Genomic DNA, 22,654 nt, shown 5'->3' with positions numbered 1-22,654 from the left:
GAATTTTGAAAAACTGGCCCTCTGGGACTTTTAATTGAGTACCCCTGCTGTAGAGTATCATGTAATGATCTGCTTCAGTAGTCACAGTGCATGTAGACAAGCATGTTTCCTTTGGTGAAATTCAGCTTCCTACTGTTGATAGCAACAAGGTGTGCCACTCCCACACCAAGTTTGATTTTAACTGTCCTGTTATCCTCAGATTTAGGTTACATCCGTGAAGGACAGAAGGAAAAGCTTTTGCACTGGTTTATGCCTCAGATATTCACTGTTGTTCTGTTTGACATCAAAAAGCCCTTTAGATAAGTTCCTGAATTTCCCCCTGGGGATCAATAAAGTTACTCTACTCTACTAGATAAGTCCTAGCACCCCCACATACAGCCCACACACCAAAAAATCGTATCCATGACTAGGCGAAAATGTGCAACAACTGCCCAAAAGTTGACTTGAATTAGTTTTGGCCCTCGTCCACATCATACATGTTGTTAGTTATCAGAGCCCTAAATTAAGCGAAATGGTCTGTTCTAAATAACTATTGTTCATGTATTTACATAATCTAGACATATTGGAACATGTATTGGCAAAACTTGGATGTTCCATTTATGTTTAATACACTTCAAATAAACTTCAAAAAACACAGATGTAACCAAAATGTGTACAGCACTCAGGGAAAACATTTATTGTGGAAATTTCACTTTTTTCACATTGACCCCATATATTTCGGAAAAGTCATCAAAAATGAAGCAAAATAATGATGTACTTCATGTATCTGCCAGACGTTTAACATTGAATGGGGACAAATAGACCCCAATGATAACAGGAGGGTTAAGAATGTGGCCCTTTTCTTTGTACAAATCGCTTTTTACCACCACACATACTTGACACCATCTAAGGCAAATTTGTTTATCTTGGTGTCATTAGATCACAGGACATGGTTCCAGTAACCCATATCCTTAGTTTGTTGGACTCTGATGAGACTATGATTTAAAAAAAAATGCATTAGAAGGTGTCAATCATGGGTGGTAGTAAAAAATGCTGTGTACAAAGAAACGTGCCTTAAAGTCAAGAATGGTAGTGGGACTGACATGGTTTGGGGCTGAATGCCATCAACAGTAAGACGCTGAATTTCACTGAAAGAATCCATGCTTGTCTACATGTACTGTAACTACTGAAGCAGATCATGATATTCTCTATAGAATTTCATTCAAATACATGTTTAACCTTATCCAGACCGGGGGGGGGGGGGGGGGGTTGGGGGGGTGGTGCTAAAAGTGCCCGCACCAACTTTGATGTCGTATAACTCCTGAATGACTAAAGCTATGACTACGAAACTTTGTGACTTTTCCTAGAATGAAGTTGGCTACAATGTGATACCAAAAGATTAGGTTTATCATTTTTGTTGTTGCCATGGCAACGGTTTTCTGACAGGTACGCCTGACCAAAAATCACTAATCTAAGCCTCATCATTACTTTTCATTAGCATCAGACACCCTTGTGAACATTTGAAGTGGTCTGATGCACATAATAACCAAAATTGATGTATTGGAAAATACATTAAGGTGACATTTTGGCCAATAAAATCAGGAAATGACGTCATAATGATGTCAATATCCAATAATGACACCAAACTCATGTCATTCATAGTTCTTTGGCTGAAGATCATCCAAGTTTGGTGGTCATACGCCAATCGGTTCCTAAGTTATGGGGGGGGGGGGTCAAAAGAGCCCCCCCCCCCCCCCCCCCCGGTCCCAGGAATGCCAAAAAAGCCCGGTCTGGATAGGGTTAAAGGGACACTGTGTGAGATTTTTACTTGTTTATTTCCAGAATTCATGCTGCCCATTCACTAATGTTACCTTTTTCATGAATACTTACCACCAGCATCAAATTCTAAGTATTCATTATGACTGGAAAAATTGCAATTTTCATACATGAAAAGGGGGATCTTCTCCATGGTCCGCCATTTTGAATTTACAAAAATAGCCATTTTTAGCTGCAAACATGACTGTACTTGGACAATAGTAGAAAATATGTGTTTATTACTTAGTAAACTTTCATGTAAAGATCAAATTTGGCAATAGGCAGCCCAGTTTCAATGAGCAGCATAGTTGCAGTATCTTTTTTGACCATTTCCTGCACAGTGTCCCTTTAACAAATTTAACACGAACATCTTTCTGAATGTTTTGAAATATGTATATTTCTTCTGGGGTCAAATTGACCCCGAAGGTCATGGATGTCACTATCCTTCAAAAACAAATTTGTTTTTCTTTTCAAATGTTATAAATAACAAATTCATATTAAGTGAGTATAAGGGTAGTTGACAGATAGGCAGCAAAACACTGTTTTTTCATAAAACATTGTTTATGAGGCAAAGAAGTATATGTCTACCTAGTGCGGCAATTAATCTTTCAAAAAATCCAAGTGGTCACAATGTTGGTCTATTAATTGATTAATTTTTTTACGTTGATAAAGCAATTTGCTGTAAATATATCCTTTGGTGTGACGTTTAGAAATGTATATATATTATAATATTGAAATGGCTTTAGGTATATACATTGTCATCAAACATGTACAGTATAAATGGGATTTTCTTGATGAAAAACATTAACTTTCATCTTGTTGTCTTTGCATTCTCGCAGCTGTGCTAACGCTGGATGACGACTTGCAGATCAGTATTCCCGACATAAATTTCGCCTTCTCTGTTTGGACGGTAAAGTAAACAATACATGTTGCACATCTCCTCCAATCAGGCATGAAATACAGCCGTGGAACAAATTGAGAGATCACTTCAGTTTTTTCTGATTTTACCATGGATAGGTACTGTATGTGTTTGAGTAAAACAAACATTGTTGTTTCATCAGTACCGCAGCATTTCCTCCAAATTACGAAAACATTGTTATTTAAAGCATTTATTTGCAAAGAATTACAACTGTTCTAAATAACGAAGATGCAATGTTATCAGACCTCAAAAGAGGCAAAGAAAACAAGATGATATATAATAGTAATGTTTCAACTTAGGAAGAGTTCAGAAATCAGTATTTGGTAGAATAACTATGGGCCCTCATTTAACATAGGGCAGTCATGGTTAAGCGGTTAGAGTGTCAGATATGCAGCCCAAAGGTTGACGGTTCGACTCCCGACCCACCAGTTTGGTGGGGTGAGTATTCAACCAGTGCTCTCCCCCATCCTCCTCCATGACTGAGGTACCCTGAGCATAGTACCGTCCCGCCGCACTGCTCCCTAGGGACGCCATTGAGGGCTGCCCCTTGCACGGGTCAAGCAGAAATGCAACTTCAATGTAATTTACATACCATAAACCTTTCCTATTTCAACTATTTCTAGTAGGGCTGGGCGATATTGAGAAAAACAATGATCTCGATTAGTGTCTGCTATATCTCGATATACGATATATATCTCGATATCTATGCAAGGGAAAAAAACCCTCACGAAATTCAGCAAAGGGTTTTCTTTTTATTTAAGTGCAAACAGGTCGTCCCCCCCCAAAAAAAAAAATTCCAAGCAAATTTTTGTTGTTGTTGTTTTTTTAAAGCTCGTTGGCTATCTAGCCAAAAGATGTTCAATGTTGAAATTACAATGTCATTTTTTGTTCTGTTTGTTATTTTAAGGAAGATAATATGTACAAAAATAAAAAATATAACAAAGCATCAAAATGCTTAAACCATGTGAGATCAAAGGCTAGACTAGAGTCAGACAGGAGTCAGGCCCGTTGCTCCGGACTGCTTCCAGGCGGAACGAAAATAAACCGGTCTTTGTTCCTAAACGGCACTATTTGAGGGGTGCATCGTCAGTATGCAGCGGTGATAAACCGAAAACGGCAGTAATAAACGCTTATTAGTGTCACTGTATGCACTTATAAAAACAGCGGTAACTTTCTAGAAACACTTAAATCATATTTTAGTTGTTTATTATCATTTCGAAGCGGTTTCCAATGATTGGGAAACGCATCACGGCTGTATTAGCACAGCCGGTTTACCCCACTCTGGTTGTATGGGACAAAGATGTCTGACAAAAAGCGTCACGGATGGACGGACCAACGAACAGCCTCTTATAGAGATGCTCCTCATCAGAGGCTCTAAATCCGAAATAACGCCATATTGTTGAGCCGTTCGTCCTTTTCTTTGGAACAAATTTTGCTGTCTCGGCTTCTTCTGTGGGCGCCGCCATGTTGAAAGAGTTTATCAACACAAACACACGCTGCTACACGCAAGGGGAGGGGGAGGAGGAGGAGGAGCAGGGGGAGGGGAGCCAGCTCTGTTGGGGGGAAACACACGCAAGGAGGAGGCGGGGCGGACCGCTCCACAGCACAGAAGGGAAATCAGAGTGGCGAAATCTTACGCATTTANAGTCTAAACTTGAGATATTTGATATGTCAAAATATTCATCGATTTCATAAAACTTCTGGAGAAACCGTAAAACTCGATTTACCGCCCAGTCCTAATTTCTACCCATGGCCCTACTATATGAAGTAGATGAGCTACCAAAGACATAGAATTAAGGTTGAGATTTGAGGTGCTGTAGTACAGCGTATGTGGAAAGTGAGTGAGGTTCTTATTTTCAGGAGTTTACTTCATGCAATCAAAATATTCCATGGTTTGTGCTAACTTCAGTCGGTATTTTATTTTGAGGATCACCTGTTTTTTTTCCTCACTTTTTTGTAGGAGGGGCACACTATTGTATGTCATTATGGCACTAGTGTATGTGTATTTTTTAGCATAATTAGCATACATTAACATAAGCGCCTTGCTGGCCTTATTGCATGATCAGTTTGGGCAATCTACTCAATCCTGGAGTGGTTTTGGGGGTTTTGGAGGATGCTGAAGTCATTCTGACATTTATAAAATGCCTGCCAGGTTCAAAATTCATGTCAAGGGGGGGGGGGGGGGGTGGGGGGGGGGGGGGGGGGGGTGGGGGGGGGGGGGGGGGGGGGGTGGGGGGGGGGGCGGGGGGGGGGGGGGGGGGGGGGGGGGGGGGGGGGGGGGGGGGGGGGNGGGGGGGGGGGGGGGGGGGGGGGGGGGGGGGGGGGGGGGGGGGGGGGTGGGGGGGGGGGGGGGGGGGGGGGGGTGGGGGGGGGGGGGGGGGGGGGGGTGGGGGGGGGGGGGGGGGGGGAAGGGGGGGGGGGAGGGGGGGGGGGGGGGGGGGGGGGGGGGGGGGTGGGGATGAGGGGGGGTGGGGGGGGGAGGGGTGGGGGGGGGGGGTGGGGCGGGGGGGGGGGGGGGGGGGGGGCTGGGGGGGGGGGGGGGGGGGTGGGGGGGGGGGGGGGGGGGGGGGGGGGGGGGGGGGAGGGGGGGGGGGCACATTTTATGTCTTGACAAGCGTATTGCAGCAATATTTTTGGTCAAATACACACCTTTTGCAATGTAGCTTGTGTTGAAAGTGGGTGAGAAGAGAATGAATACATACTAACTGATAATGCAGGTCAAGTGCCATTCAAAATGCCCAACGCCACTGTACAGAAAAGAAAAATCACAATAGAGAAAAAGCAAATTAAACTAAGATAATAAAATAGCAATAAAAAAGTAATAATATTAATACAATTTCTTAGAGCATACATTACAAGTTTTTTTGGAACAACATGTGCCAAGGGTGAAATTGTTCTCTATCAAAGAGGTAAAGCCCCTTTGATGCCTACACATGATATGTAGAGATATATCAATTACAACAGTAAGAACACATACAACACAATTACTCACAACTTGGGCTGTTTGCTATGCTAGCCAGCATCCGTAACTATTACTGAGTCCCCACAGAAACCTGATCAGTGTTTGTTGAGATACCTTTCATCTCCAACTCCCTTACCTTGCCTTATTCATGTCTGGTCTCCAAACATCTACACTCGGTGCTGTCACACCATAAGAGTGACGTTAAACATCATTCCAGTCAGAAAATATTCCATGGCAGCATCAGGGATATGCTGCATTTCAAGCAGGTGTGATCCAACTTGCATAAAGGTGATGACCAAAGGCATCTGGTAGCATCTATTGAAGACAATGTATTTGAATGAGCCAATTCTGTGAGCTATGAATGCTGGAGTGATGAAGCAATCTACCCATAGCCGGTCCGTGAGCCAAGCCTGCCATTTAAGATTGAGGTCAACTCCATATGCAGCCACTATGAGCTCCTCCAGGCCAGTTGAATTAATCACATGACCTAATGAGCTAATGAATGACATGAGGGTCTGCATCATCCCAGGTCTCAGTATGACTGATGACCATTGTGGATCACAGCATTTGATCTGACAGACAAACATGTACACATGCATTTCAAAAGTATGTCACTGTACTTCATGCCAAGGTTCTTAAGTGAGTGTCTAGGTATGAAATTGTACTAATAACTGTATGTCCTTGCTGACTTGAAATGTCCTGAGTTTACTGAGTAGGTGAAGGCGTTGCTTGATTTTTTAAATATCAAGTCCATGTGCTGTGAGAAAGACAGGGGGGTGTCCATTTCGGTGCCTAGGTACCTAAACTCGTCCACTTACTCCACTGTCTGCCCTTGAATGGAGAGTGGCTGGAACAAAGTTGATGTCTTGTCTCTGCCCCGGCTCCTTTGTCTTTGAGACATTCAGCTCAAAGGAACGTTCAACAAAAGTTTGGCTCAGGTTGTCAACTACCTCCAGGTAGCGAGTTGGAGCATCAGACATACAATATGTGCCACTAAGGCAATGTCATGGGCATATTTAAAAAGTGTCATAGCTTCCCTATGACACACAATGTAGTTTGTGTACACACAGAGAGAAGAGGATTGGGGATAAAACACAACCTTGAGGAAGTCCAGAGTTCAAGGTAATTTTTAAAGATGCGCCATTGAAAAATACCTGCTTGTAGTCTGTCCAGCAGAAAACTTTTAATCAACTGGGTAAGTGCTGGGTGGATCTGAAGGTTTGAGAGCTGCTGGAGGAGTGTGTCAATATGCACAGTGTTGAATGCAGAGGAGAAGTTCATGAACAGGATCTTGGTGTGTGGGTGTATTGAGTCCCTTTTCCTGACTACTGTGTCCAGAAGTGAGAGGCTTGGATTCTCCACACCACAGCATTCCCTGTAGGCGAACTGGTGTGGGTCCAGCTGGTCTGATACCATAGGCGCCGTTTTCATGTCAAAATTGGGGGGGCAGATTTTTTGGTAGCACTTTACAATAACCTTCCGCTATAAACAGTTAATAAACAGTTAGCAAACAGTTAGCAAACATTTAACTATTGGTTAACTAAAGGTTTATTATACATTTATAAGTGTATACTAAACACTTACAAAGTTTTAAAATATATTTACTAGTCCTTCTGTAACACTTAATAGAACATAATAATAAGTTACTTAATATATTATTAAAAATACTTTTATGATTAATTACTTAAGCATAACAAGTGACTTATAAACTGTTAACTAATTATTACTTAATATATTATAATTATTAGTTGTATTTTACAATTTATAGTTCAATATTAACTAAGTACTTATTATTTAATCATTAATGCATTGTAATTAAATAATTTTTAAGTGTTAATATTAACTAAACTATTGTTAATTACTTATAAATCATTTAATAATAATTATGTAAAGTATTTATTAATGTATTACTAATGTTTAAAATTCAGTATGGGGAACCTTATGGTGAAGTTGGTTGAGCTTTATTAATATATAACTAATGTTTAAAATTTTGCATTGAGAACCTTATTGTGAAGTTGGTTGAGCTTTACTAATGTTTTACTAATGTTTAAAATCCAGTATGGGGAACCTTATGGTGAAGTTGGTTGAGTTTTATTAATGTATAACTAATGTTTAAAATTCTGCATTGAGAACCTTATTGTGAAGTTGGTTGAGCTTTACTAATGTTTTACTAATGTTTAAAATTCAGTATGGGGAACCTTATGGTGAAGTTGGTTGAGCTTAATTAATATATAACTAATATTTAGCATTCAGAATGGGGAACCTTATGGTGAAGTTGGTTGAGATTAGTTAATATGCAACATTAAAGTGATACTGTCCCATTTTTGGACATAAGCTCATATTACACCTCCCCTTGAGTCAAGTTATTGAGTTTTACCTTTCCCTTATTTTTTGTTTTACCTGTACTTCTTGTCGTTCTCTGAGTACGGCAGTGCAAATTTTATCTCCAAGCTAGCAGTTAACATTGAGTTCTGAGACCAGCTAGCCGCCAGCTGGTCTCATAGGACTCAATGTTAACTGCTAGCATGGAGGTAAAATTTGCACTGCCATACTAGAACGGTTGAACATACAGGATAGTACATGAGCCAGAGGTCAAATTTTCACATATTGGTATCACCTGGGGTGGCAAAGTCTATCAATGTTTTTTGTAATCCTCCATGCCTGAGGGACATTATTTGGTATGATAGCCCTCTGGAAGTGGTAGCTTTCTTATATTTTTACTCACTTTTATAATGACACCCAGTGCATTTCGCAATACATGCCTATATATGGATGTAGGTGTATGTAAGTGTCTGTGATGATGGGATATATTTTTATTGATGTTACATCACATGTAGACACCTTAGGGATTTTAAAAATATACAATTTTGATGGATAATGCACTTTCCTATGAATTATATAGGTCAAAATATATCCGTCATACACTTTTTCAGCAATATAATGCAATGTTAGAATGATGCAGAAGCCTGTAGGAGGGTGGGTCAAATCCTAAGACTTGCTATATCATGTCTGTAGAGTGTGGGCTTTCAGAAAATATATGGGTTTGCTAGTTTAATATAAATTATACGGATATAATCCATATAAATGGATTTCAATGGAAATCAATGCATTTCAATGTAATCCCAAACATTACATAACTAAGGTATAGAGGAATGTAGGAAGTTGGGAGATGTCACAATGCACATTATATCACATCTGGAGTGTGTAGACCTAAGAAAATATATGGATTGGAGCTTACTACAAATAACCCACTTATTTTAGACCCACAACTCATGGCCGTCCATTCAAAATCAATGCATTTAAAAGTATGAAATCTTTAGGAGTTTACAGAGCTTATATAGGGATAGAGGAAGTTGGGAGATGTGTCAATGCACATTATGAACCTTTGGAATATATATGGATTAGATTGCTAAATGCACATAATTCAGGTACTTTAGATGCTGACCATTGAAATGCATTGCAAATGCAAGTTCTGCAATTACATTGTAGAACTAAGGTAGAGGAATGTAGGAAGTTGGGAGATATCACAACACAAATGTCACATCCAGTGGATCTTTAGAAAGCCTACACTCTAAGAAAATTTCCTTGCAAAATAACGGCAGTTACTGGCAATTATATTTACCTGTAATTCTACTGTTATTTCACACCAAAAATCAAATACAGCTCATTGCTGTTTAATGTATCACAGTATATAACATTTTTTCAGCAGCAATTGAACTGTTAAATAACAGTACTCTACAGAAAAATAACAGTACATTTCAGTTAAAAAGTTGAATTGTACTGTGTGATGACAGGCAAATACTGGGTCATAGTTGTATTCATGAATATGGCCATGGCAACTTCCCACCCCACCCATCATTCTCCATAACTGTGGTACCCTGGCCATGTTACCACCCCACCCTCCCATCGTTCACCATGACTGGAGTGCCTTGAGCATGATACTATGGCGCTATGCTGTATTGAGAAAATGGTTTGCGGTGGTCCTTTGAAAGTGTGGGCATGAATAAAATTTCAGAGTACGCAGTGCTATGTTACAATGATAGTGTGCAAGGTGGGCTTTTTACTGTATCTCTTGATGAGCCAATGATGAATATAGCATTGGTCAGTCTTTAAAAAAAATATTTTGCACCAAGTAGCACAGCAAACAAGCAGCACTACAAGCTAGCTCTCAAAGCAATGCCTAATTTGCAGCAGGCACATTATATGCAACAATGCCACAAATGATGCCACATACAGCAAGCTTTCACAAAGAGGAAAGTGTGCAAGCATGTAGGCAAGCTTGTAGGCAAACAAGTGCTATGCTGTGCCATGCAGGCCAGCCAGCAGACAGGCAAGCAACTGAAGTGTTGATAGTCCAGATTTATATACAGGTGCAAGAGTACCATGTGACCAGAGTCATCAGGCCCTTGGCAGGTGACGCCCGTAATTGAATAATGGCATAACAGCCCTGCTCAGGTGAGGCCAGGCACTGATTAGCAGATTGGTTTAGATTTGGCTGCTTGTTGCAAGAGTGTTACAAGTTCTTAAAATGTTTCAGCCATTCACACTTTCATCACTATCAAAATGCATGTGCTTCTCACACTTTGCTGCATCAAGCACTTTTTAAGTATTGTAGTTTCCTTAGAAATTGTTTCATCATGCTTGATAGTATCAGATAATCTTTAACCAGTCAGAATGACTTCAGTTCTTCAGGTGGTATTGAAGTTTGATGGTGATCACGGACAAGTGGAGGATGAATGGGTTTCAATGGTGCTGCCTAAAATAACTTGTTATTTTCTAGAGATGCACCGGATCCGGTTCCGGTTCCGGATCCGTCAGGATAATAGAGTTTTTCACAGGGTCCGGGTCCGGCAGGATCTTAAGCAGTGGATCCGGTATCCGGCATGTTACCTAAAAATCAGGGTCTGGTGCATGTCTAGCCTAGGCTTTTCAGTCTTTCACAACCCCAATCACTGCATGGAGTGAAATCCCTTTGGAAGCGGCTATTGCAGGCAGTGTGGCAATAAGCCAATGAGTCTAAAAAATAGTTTGCGCCAACGTAATAAAAAGGGCCCACGTGTGCGAGTAGACTATATGTTTCAACCCTTTTGTAGGATCCGGTATCCGGTATCCGGTTCCGGATCCAGCAGGATCTTATTCAGTGGATCTGGTATCCGGCAGGATCCTAAAAATCAGGATCCGGTGCATCTCTAGTTTTTTCCACAACGGCGAATACTGCTATTGTGCAGTACTTACTGTTTATGCTCAACATGTGACTCAAAGTAATATTTTCACAGTAGTTGTCTGTTTTTTTCGAAAAACAGTAGAATGCTGTTGCAGAATTGCCGTAAATAAACAGCTATTTGTTACAGTGTACATACATTATGTTAAATAATCTTTTTTTCAGACAGTGGGCCAGGACACATTTAGCCTATATTTCTAAATGTGGATGTTATTTTCAGAAAGTACTATTCAATGGCTGACCAGGCATATTAGATCTTGATAGAGACCATAGTGTCTTGGTTGCAAAAATGGCTCAACTTGAGTGTACAGGAGGTGGACACTCAAGTGTTTGAAAACAAGATTAATTAGAACAAGGCAAGAGGTCAAGAGGATACGTAACTCTCAGAATGGCATTTGCAAAAGAAGAATATTACAATTGTCAGCTCACTCACAGAAATGAGAATTTAATGACACCAACTGTTCAATGAAAAGAATGCAAATAGTGCATTCAGAATCCTTCACACATAACATGGAAATTGCACCTATGGTATGTTGTTTTAACAAATTATAATATGTGTGAATTGTAATTTTCAAAATCTCCATCACTATTATCATAATCAGCCAGGTTGGGCTATTATATCTAGTCTTCCAAAAACCCAGTCATGAAGAGATTCAGAGTTTGCGCTATAGCTGTATAGAAAATATGCTGAATGATAAATGATGAAGTTAAATTTAGGAGCTGTTTGCCTTTTGTTGGGTCCTGTGGCTTTTCCCCCATCCAATCAGCATCATTGGTGATTGCTGATTGCTGGTTGCTGGCGCAACAAATTGGAGAATGATAGGGGTAAGTTTCATGAACAGTTTCAATTTCTGAGTAATGAGTTGATTTTAGAACACATGACACTAAGGGCCTCTAGCTCAGTTCCTCTGGCTTTTGAGGGTGTCTTTGAACTTCATACTGTAAACCCTTACTGGGAAGTGACAGGGTGATCATACCTGTGCTTTTGGTGGCTGTGAGACCCTTGCTCCCACATCCCTCAGACGTTTTGGTGATGTATATTGCCACAAACCTTCTGTATCTAACCTCTTCAATTTCCCGGCTGCGATGTACCTTTCCATGGTACAATGTACTAAATAATAAGCTGGTTGTCTGAGGGCATGTGGAGGCAATATCCAAAGGAAATGGCTGTATGAATAGGAAACTGAAGGATACACCAATATCTCCAGCCTTCTTGGGAGCTGATGATGCCTCATTCCCATTGCAGGTCTCCACTTGCACTAAGTAACCACAAGTGATGCCTTTTCCCTTACCACTGATCTCTGGACTCACGATACAGTATGTCTGAATTTAGTGTCATCTGTAGTCATGCCTTGTTGCACTGCAAGTTGTGAGATTGGTAATGGGCATCTTGAAACTTCAAGCCACATCTTGATGTAAGCTGAAAGTCCTCTTTCCAGTTACTGTTCAAATGGGGACTTTCTTAAATGGGGGGCACATCACTGAGCTCATGGGGCATGGCACCAAAGACATCAGCAAGATCCAGGAAGATTACATGGAGGTTCTTTTTTCCAGCTTTGCTGTTTGGGTAACACACAGCATGACCTGACACTAAATCCAGACATGCCGCCCTTTGAACAGTATCAATGTGCATGATTGGCCATCCTTTGTGAAATAACACTGAAAAGGAGATTAATTTCCAAAATAGTAAGTGAGGAAATTGTGTTGAACTGGCAGATGTTCATTTGTATCCTTTTCCTTAGAGATCAGGACCCCACCTGCTCTATGCCCCACTTCACACTACACACTTCACATGCAGTCAATGATTTCAATTCACTTTGTGTGCTTCACTCTATTAGACTCAGAGGCAACAATCAATGCAAGGCACTAGTTTCCCTTGAATATCTTTTCTTCCTTGATGAATCATCAAATCCCTGTGAGATTCCTTCTTCCCTCCAGCATGTTTGTGGAGTTATATTCCCGCTGGTTGGTGTTCTCACAAGTCTGTAGTATAGTTATTGTTCATCATGTACTTACTCATTCTCCAACATCTCAGTCACAACACATATGAAATTAAACAGGACTCACCTGATGCCATTTCTGTCTGTATCATGATGTACCTAGTCTTATCTGTCTTTGACAGCAGTCAACACACCCAGCAAGTCAGATTGTACGGTATGTTTAAAAAAAGACACATTTTCAGAAAAAGTAATGGTCTAGTTTAGTTCCAGACAAAATGAAAATACTGTTATGCAGGATCTCCATGTGCTGTTCTTGAAACTGATGTGTGTGCAATTGCAATCGCATCTTCCAGTTTTCTCTGTTACACTTTAGACCTACCTTCATTCTGTAATATAGCCTAGCTTGAATTTCAATGGCTAAAAGAGTTTTGAGTCTAAAATAACTGTACTGCATATCAAGCCCATTTGTTTTCCAAAGGTCTACAGTAGCTATATAATATGCATTGAGAGATCTGTCATCTTACATTGAGCAATACCTTACTTCTGCACTTTGCATTACCTGGAAATGCTTTGATTTTCAATGGACGGCTATGAGGTTTGGGTCTAAATAACTCTGTAATGTGTATCAAACTGTCTAATCCAGGGGTGCCCAACCTATTCCAACTCGGGGTCCCCTTGAAATGTTCATACTTCTTCAGGGCTCATCACTGACTGAAAAAATAAAACGAAACATACACTATAAACAAATGTGATTTTTGATTTTTAGAAAATGATTTCAAGTCCCACTTGGAATACAGTAAGGGCCAACCAGTGGCCCCAGGCCTAAAGTTCGAGAATCATTGATCTAGTCCATATACTTTCTAAAGTACTCTAGATGTGATATAATATGCATTGGGACAACTCCCAATTTCCTACATTCCTCTACAACACATTTCTGTAATATACTTTGCATTACATTGCAATGCATTGGTTTTCATTCAAATCCATTGGACAATTATGAGTTCTAGGCCTAAAATAGCAACATACCTTATATTCGGCGATCAAACCCATGTATTTTCTGAAAGCACACACTCTCCAGATATGATATAGCAAAAGTTGCAATCCAACCTATCCCCCTGGGGTCTCCCAACTTCCTCTATCCGTACATAAGTTCTGTAAAGTACATTGTACTTTGAAATGCATTGATTTTTAATGGACGGCCATGAGGTGTGGGTATAAAATAACTGTGTAATTTCTATTAAGCTATCCAATCCATTTATTTTCCGAGGTCTACACACTCCAGATGTGATATAATGTGCATTGTGACATCTCCCAACTTCCTACATTCCTCTATACCATAGTTATGTAATGTGTTTGGGATTACATTGAAATGCATTGATTTCCATTGAAATCCATTAGACAGTTATGGGATTTTGGATATCCGTATAATTTATATTAAACTAGCAAACCCATATATTTTCTGAAAGCCCACACTCTACAGACATGATATAGCAAGTCTTAGGATTTGACCCACCCTCCTACAGGCTTCTGCATCATTCTAACATTGCATTATATTGCTGAAAAAGTGTATGACGGATATATTTTGACTTATATAATTCATAGGAAAGTGCATTATCCATCAAAATTGTATATTTTTTAAATCCCTAAGGTGTCTACATGTGATATAACATCAATAAAAATATATCCCATCATCACAGACACTTGCATACGCCTACATCCATATATAGGCATGTATTGCGAAATGCACTGGGTGTCATTATAAAAGTGAGTAAAAATATGAGAAAGCTACCACTTCCAGAGGGCTATCATACCAAATAATGTCCCTCAGGCATGGAGGATTACAAAAAACATTGATAGACTTTGCCACCCCAGGTGATACCAACTTCTGCTCCGGCCCATGGACTAGGAGGAGAAAGGTAAAGCTCAATAATTCAAGGGGATGTGTAATATGAGCCTATTTCCAGAAATTGGACAGTATCACTAGAAATGATCACAGTACAAATGATTTTCACTTGGTCTCAAGAAATACATTTTCACACTGTTAGAAAGAGAGAAAAGAATTATCAATGATGTTAAACTGTTGTTACCCACTACTGAGTATGGTACACGTCAATGGTAGGCCAGGATCAATGGGCTACAGAATGTGACACTAGGCTTTGGGTAGAGTGAAAAAGATACCAATTAAAAGACAACATACAATATGTTTCTATAACATTTTCACCATTTATATTAAAGCATGTCAAATCAAAAACCCCAGCACGCTACAAAACAGAGAACTTGCCAGGGTCACAACACACATTTCCCAGATCAAAACAATACAACAATACAAAAATAATTTCTAACATAAAAATGTAGCCTTAACACAAAACATTAAGTTTCTGTCCTTTTATGTCCTTATTAGATCCACAGAGGCAAGCGCAAGCCGACAAGAGCAGTAATTCAAGAGAGTTGGCCGCTTCACTCCAAAAATGTCCTTTGGAGGACAAAAGTGACGTCCCGTGAATTGAAACAGTCCAAAACAAAAAGGAAAGGATATCGAAAGCAAAATGAACAGGGAAAACCATAATGTTCGTGTCAAATGTCCATCTTGCATAAATAATAATAATTATTATTATTTATTTATCATTATAAATAATCATGTATCCATAGAAAATATTGTATGCAACCCTAATGAAGAATGACATTCTTAAATTCAAACATAGGATATAGGGAAAAATAATAAAATGGGCATTAACAAAATGAAATAAAAACATCACAAGTAAGAGATTGAAAAGTTTAAATATTTACAATTACCCCCCCCCCCCCAAAAAAAAAAGGTTTGAACATTTAAAAAAAAAAAAAAAATTGAATTGTCCTTCAAAAATTGGAAATAGTCCTTTAAATCCTCAAAAGAGACGATGTAGAGAGTTCCTTTAAGTTGTTCAAAAAGAAAAATAGCTCCTTTCAAGCAGTTCAGTTCAAGGCGTTGAAGTCAGTCATAGTCAGTGATGTGACACGAGCAGGCCACAATCCTACCAAATATGCCATGCGCAATGTAGAACAGGATCGCATTCGAATGAGTGGGTGGCTCGCCATCTAGTAGTCGACGAATCCTCAGCAGAATCCAGATCCAGCTCAAAAACTTCACCTATGTGAACATATGTCATCAGTTAAGTTTGGTTTATTTGATAGGGACAGACACATCATGTAGCCTAGGCTGTACAGCAGCATAACAGAAAAGCATCATAGCAGTTACAGCCGTAAGCTACACACCCAGGACAATGTTGAATTCCTATCAAATATCATCAGTTTAAACTTAAAGTTGTGCAACATTTAAAATCAAATCTTCTCAAAAGAAAAGCTATGCAAACTGCAAACCTGCAAACACTTTGTTCCTACTGCATTGCATACCATTCAGTTAAATAACCATTATCAAGTAAACAGGGTGAATACTATGAAATAACAACATAGTGTACTGAAATTGAGGTAACCTTGCAATTATACATGGGCCCGTACAGTGTTCAACACAATGTTATGAGGAGGGGCAAGACACTGGCAGCCAAACATGTGAGATAATTTTTTGACCGACAGCGGTTTCCAACAATCAGAGGTGGAGTTGTGCACAGCTAGGTTCGCGCAGTCAAGTTATAAACAACATTTAGAACCCATGTAAAGGCCTAGAGAATTACACCTTGCACGCAATGGGTGCGTGATCACAGCATGTGAAATACAGTCTGCTTACTCCGAACTCATTTCAACCAGCCAACATCAAACTTAAGTATTAACAAAACAAAATACAAATTGCAGGTTTCACCTGAAGTATTTGGCAGTGATAGACAATATAAGACTTAGGTTACAACAGTATGGGGAAAAATAGACAAGTTGCCTTACCAAGACGATTGAAACAGAAGAAATACTCGATGGAATACTCCATGGAATCCATACTGAAAAAGAAGCACAAAGGACAGGAGAGTCATAACATACACAGGGCAGCCGTGGCCTAGTGGTGAGGCAGCTGTGGCCTAGTGATAAGAGAGGCGCCCTTGAAAAGGCACCTAAACCCACATTACTCCAGGGACTGTAAACAATACCCTGCCATAACTAAGTCGCTTTGAATAAAATGAAAGTGTCAGCTAAGTGAAATGTAATGCAATGTAATGACATCACAGTTTGAAATCATTGGCTCATGACTCAGGAGGACATGATCAATGCAAACAAATATATCTCCAGCACATGCATTAAGTCTTTTGTCTAAAGTAAAATGTATTCCATGGCAAACTATTATCAGTTTTTTTTTTTTTTTTTGTAAAGAGGCTTGGTTAACACATGCCAGTTGAATTATGACTGAACAAACTAACCACGGTCTGCGAATGATGATTCTTTGGCTTCTCTGAAGTCCAGGCGAACAAAGTTGGCACAGCATCCTTTATTAGCTTTGTCATACCACGGGTGACCTTAACAAAGCATTGCTTCTCAAAGTGCTCAGATCGAACCTCGGTCTCAGCGTTGATCTGTAACCATAAATACCAGCAAGTATTTTAGTTCGTTAGCAAAACAACTTAATTTTGGCACAAGTATGCTACTGGTTCTGGTAACACATCAAGCTTAACACATCGCTTAACACAACATTGAAAGCATAATTTTGAAATAGCGATCTGGAAATACCATATAAATGTAGCGTTGTGTAATTACACATTCATACATTTTTTAATAGGCTTCATTAGGCTACATGAGCCATGACAAGTTTGGCGAGCTAGCTTATTTGGGGAGGTAGATGGACACTCCCAACTGAGATCGCTCCCGGACCGGGGAGCGTCCTGCGTTGGGAGCGACAATCAGGGAATCCTTATTTGTGCTAGCTAATGCGTATGATTGGACATAATTATGCATCTTACCTTGAAATATGGACCAGGATCCCTCTTGATGTGATTTATTCATTCATGCTGAAGTGCCTGCTCTTTGGCGAAACGGTGGAAAGTCTGTCCACGGTAGGATTTATTTCTCTTTGAGGACGTAGGACTACATTTGGGCACACAGCAGTGAGGCGTCAAACAGCTGAATGTGCAGCCGGGTGTACCCCTGAAGTGTACCCCTCAACGTCTTTAGAAAGTTCCGGGTGAATAAGGCGAATTGAAACAAAACAAATACTCGATGAAAGGAAGCCTCTAGTCTTCAAAACATAGCATTCACAGAGCTGGACGCTCAGTACTCCAAAAGGAAACTTAAACTTCATAAATAATATATTTTCTTTTGATTGTTTCTAGCTCCAAAGAAAACTCGACTGGCTCGGCAGACGACAGACTGAAGTGAACGGCTCCAAGGCCAAGGGAAGCCAATAGCCGGTTTCAAAATAAAAGTCCCAAATCGTAATTGTCACAGTAAAGGTTCTGCTATTTCAAATTCATTTCAGTCATGTTTTTAACACTAGAACTACCAGGATTTTTCTGCCTACCTAGAAGTACCAGAGAGGGGTCATTTGACCCGGTGGCTTTTACCTAATACACTAATCACTCATTTTGTTATGGTAATGAGGCTGTTAGGGGCCGTGTGTGGGGTGAGGGGTGAGGGGCTCACACCTTACAGTGCCAACAGCCAAGACAGACAGGGACAGACAGCTTCTTCCCAAGGGCTGTCAGCCTCCAAAATCACCACAGGTAAATAGCAACTTGCATGATGATATCAGCAGCAAAGACAGATAGCACAGTTTGGCGGAGAGGGTGTTACCGTTTTTCTCCATTGGTTTGGCTCATTTCTTGAAACTGAGATTCTCAAAACATGGACAAATCCCAAAACAAATTTGCAGTTCCTCACAACAGAATGGCATTTATCATTGCTTTCATCAAATTTCAAATGCTTTTGTACATGTCTCAATCATTTAGTACATCCTTGCAGATGGCTATGTGCAAGTATCCTACAGCTAACACAATCAGCTTACATTTAGTAGAATTTTCAAATGAATGTACCTTGCTGATTTATCCCAATTGGTTGATTCTCAGTGTAATGGTTGTCCTGAAAACATGTCAGCACATTTTCTTCATATAAGTCATCAATGAACGTGTGAATGTCCCATGTGATCATGACGAATCATATGACTGCAACCAGATAATGGTTGAATTACAGTTTTTCTCGATTGGTTTGGCTCATTTCTTGAAACTGAGATGACATTCCTATAACCATTGGGTCATTTGGCCAAACATTCTTACACTTCTGCACAACAGTTCAGATAACTAGCAAAATGTCATATACCTCCCAAAACACCTCATTCTTGCATCAGCACTAAACCGTCTCACATATAAATAGTCAGTACCATCAAAATGGCATAGATCCTTCTCAATTGCTTTGGCTCATTTGCATTAATTTAGTCCCTCTGTCAAAATAAACTGGATGGTTCAGCATAACTACATGGATCCTCATCACTCGCTCATATCCCCCCTCGTACCCCAAAAACAGTTTACCCATGTGTCAAAACTAAATTTCTTCCCCACATATATCATCAGTACCCCCAAAATACATTGTCCCTTTGCCATTGTGTAAGCACTGCCAGTCAAAATGGTTAGGTGTTTTATCTACGTTCAGCTAACAGATTTCGACTATGTATAACAATGAAAAAGTGAGTGAAACCATTGAAGTTTGACAACACGGATAATTTACCAAGGACATTTATCAGTAACTTTCTTTACTGTAAATTCATATACAGAAAGTAATGCCCATATATCACAGGTTTATCATGGGTTTGGCTCATTTCTCAAAACAGGGACAAATGCCAAAGCAACTAGCAATTGTTCAAAACAGAATGTCGTTTGAAAAAGTGTCATGAAATTAGCCAAATAACAGAGGAAACTGTAGTATACACGGTTGTAAAATTATTTTCTACTAACTAGTAAAATTACAATACCATCTGACCTGTTGAACACTGTCATGAATCTAATATGTAATGAAATTCTTAAAATATGATGTCCTTGACTGTTTTGGGAATTGCGTAGACCACTTTGCATATGATGACTTACACAATGAAATAATGCTGACGTGTTTTGGAGAGGGCAACCATTAGACTGAGAATTGTCAAATTCGTTTAGATAAGCAAGGTCAATTTATTTGGAAAATGTGCTAAATGTATGCTGAATGTGTCAACTGAAGGGTATTTGTACATAGCCATTTGCAAGGATGTACTAAATGATTGAGACATGTACAAAGCATTTGATATCTGATGAAAGCAATGAAAAATGCCATTCTGTTTTGGGAAATTGCAAGTTGGTTTGGGGATTTGTCCGTGTTGTTTTCAGAATGTCATCTCAGTTTCGAGAAATTAGCCAAACCAATTGAGAAAAAACTGTAACGTGTGAATCTCCCATGCCATGTGACCATAACGACTCATGTGAATGTAACCTGGCAATTGTTAGATGGATAAATACCAGTGCATGTGGACTACTGCTTCACTTCCCTCAAGAATTTTGTGGTGAAAGAAGCTCCTCTCCATGGAACGAAGATGCAGAGATACAGCACTCAACAGGCATTGGAAATGATACACACACACACACACACACACACTGTGTCTCAAGTGACAGCTGTGAGCTGCTAACAGCCACATTTCCACAACAAAAGGAGTGTCCACAGGGGGTCCAAAGGGTCAAATGACCCTCTTGTGGGGCTTTTAGGTAAAAAGGTCAATTGACCCCTCCGTGGTAGTTCTAGTGTTAACAATAACAACCCATCATTAATTCATTGTTTCACCAGAATTACCTCTATTTATTATCCCATTTTACTGTGTATGCTATTTATTTTACATTTTCAATAGGCATTTGTCGACTGGGTTGCAGATGAAATAGGCTATCAAACAACTAGAACAGCATACAATAAATAAACAGAGGAAAGATATCAACCTAATCAGCTGATTTATTTTATTTATTTCAATGACTTGAAAATAGAAGACAGTTCAGTGCAATAGAAACTTTAACTTAAAGGTGCAATTATATTTACCAATAGCCTATAAAACGTAAGATTGTTTATGACTGAAAACTCAAAACTGGGAAGGTCCACTTTTTTGTGTATTAATGTAATAAACATTAAAACCACTGCTAAAACAAAATATTTGGCCACCAGCCTTGAACCACAAGAGTACAACAGTAGGTGCCATCCCATTGCCAACTAGGCCCTCATAGGCCTATTTACACAAGAGGAGAAGAGAAAATAGAGAGGGAAAGAAGAGAATGATAATAGAATGGAGGAAGAAAGGAAGAGATGAGGAGGATGGGTGGAGGAGTGAATGGCAGAGATGAGTTGTTCTCTTTCTCTTGCGCACACAGTCTTCTCTTATCTTTTCTCTGTCCACCCTCTTTCTGTCTCTGTCTCTGTCTCTCTCTCAACTAATAATTATAATATATTAAGTAATAATTAGTTAACAGTTTATAAGTCACTTGTTATGCTTAAGTTACTGTTGATATGTTAATTAATTAATCATAAAAGTATTTTTTAATAATATATTAAGTAACTTATTATTATGTTCTATTAAGTGTTACGGAAGGACTAATAAATATATTTTAAATGATTTATAAGTAATTAACAATAGTTTAGTTAATATTAACACTTAAAAATTATTTCATTACAACGTAATAATGATTAAATAATAAGTACTTAGTTAATTTTGAACTATAAATTGTAAACCACAACTAATAATTATAATATATTAAGTAATAATTAGTTAACAGTTTATAAGTCACTTGTTATGCTTAAGTTACTGTTGATATGTTAATTAATTAATCATAAAAGTATTTTTAATAATATATTAAGTAACTTATTATTATGTTCTATTAAGTGTTACGGAAGGACTAATAAATATATTTTAAAACTTTGTAAGTGTTTAGTATACACCTATAAATGTATAGTAAACCTTTAGTTAACTAATAGTTAACTGTTTGCTAACTGTTTGCTAACTGTTTATTAACTGTTTATAGCGGAAGGTTATTGTAAAGTGCTACCGATTTTTTTTTTTTTTTTTTTTTTTTTTGGGGGGGGGGGGGGTATTGCGTGAAGTCACTTAGCATTTAGCCAGGTCCGTTATTTAGCGTACTGAATAGCATATACAGACATTAAAGGGACAGTTTGGTCAATTTCAACATGCAGTTGTAATGCTCACACTACCCCACCCTGACTTGTCAGTGCCTAGCATTTTTTTTTTTTTTTTTTTTTTTTTCGGCGAAAATTTTTTTTTTTTTTTTTTTTTTTTGTCCAGTTGCCCTGATTTTTTTTTTCTTCTTCTCTCAGAAGGAAGGCATCACCGTTTCCGAGATCCTGGGTCATCGGGGGGGTAATGGGGGCAGCTCTTTTGTTTACATTTTCAAAAAAACTTTTTATTTATTACCCAAAAACATGCCAAAAGGTTATAAAACATCAGCAGACAACTAGTTTGGGAAATATTTGGAGTTGGCCTATGTTTCATTTTTTAGAAATGAAAACAAACGCTGCCCCCATTAGAATTGCTCATATCTCGGAAAGGGCTGAACCGAAAAAATGTGGCATCACCAGGTACTGACAAGTCAAAGGTTCCTGGCTACTGTGTCCAGAAGTGAGAGGCTTGCATTCTCCACACCGGCATTCCATGTAGGCAACTGGTAGGGGTCCAGCTGGTCTGACACCATACAGGAAAGAAAGAAGGCCACACATCACTCTCTCCATACACTTGCACAGCAAAGATGTTAAATGCACTGGTCTGTAGTCCTGGAGATCTTTAGCAGTTGGACTTCTTTGGGATGGGGATGATGGTGGATTCCCTCTATTGGTCAGGGGCACAGCCATAGTCCAGGAGATGCTCCAAAAAGCCTGAAGAGAACACCTTTTGGGGG

At 39.3% G+C, this 22,654-nt stretch overlaps 1 protein-coding gene across 1 annotated transcript in view; it reads left to right on the top strand.

The window, feature by feature from the left end:
- Positions 1-22,654, top strand: part of LOC134456063 (exostosin-like 2) — a 54,105-nt gene that overhangs the window by 5,469 nt on the left and 25,982 nt on the right. The window contains exon 3 of the mRNA XM_063207497.1: positions 2,634-2,704. Coding sequence (XP_063063567.1) covers positions 2,634-2,704 — 71 coding nt within the window. The remainder of the gene's footprint in view (positions 1-2,633; positions 2,705-22,654) is intronic.

The sequence above is a fragment of the Engraulis encrasicolus genome, chromosome 9 (genome assembly GCF_034702125.1).
Source record: "Engraulis encrasicolus isolate BLACKSEA-1 chromosome 9, IST_EnEncr_1.0, whole genome shotgun sequence".
NCBI lineage: Eukaryota > Metazoa > Chordata > Actinopteri > Clupeiformes > Engraulidae > Engraulis > Engraulis encrasicolus.
Note: the sequence above shows the minus strand (reverse complement) of the source record. Positions and strands in the feature narration are given on the sequence as shown.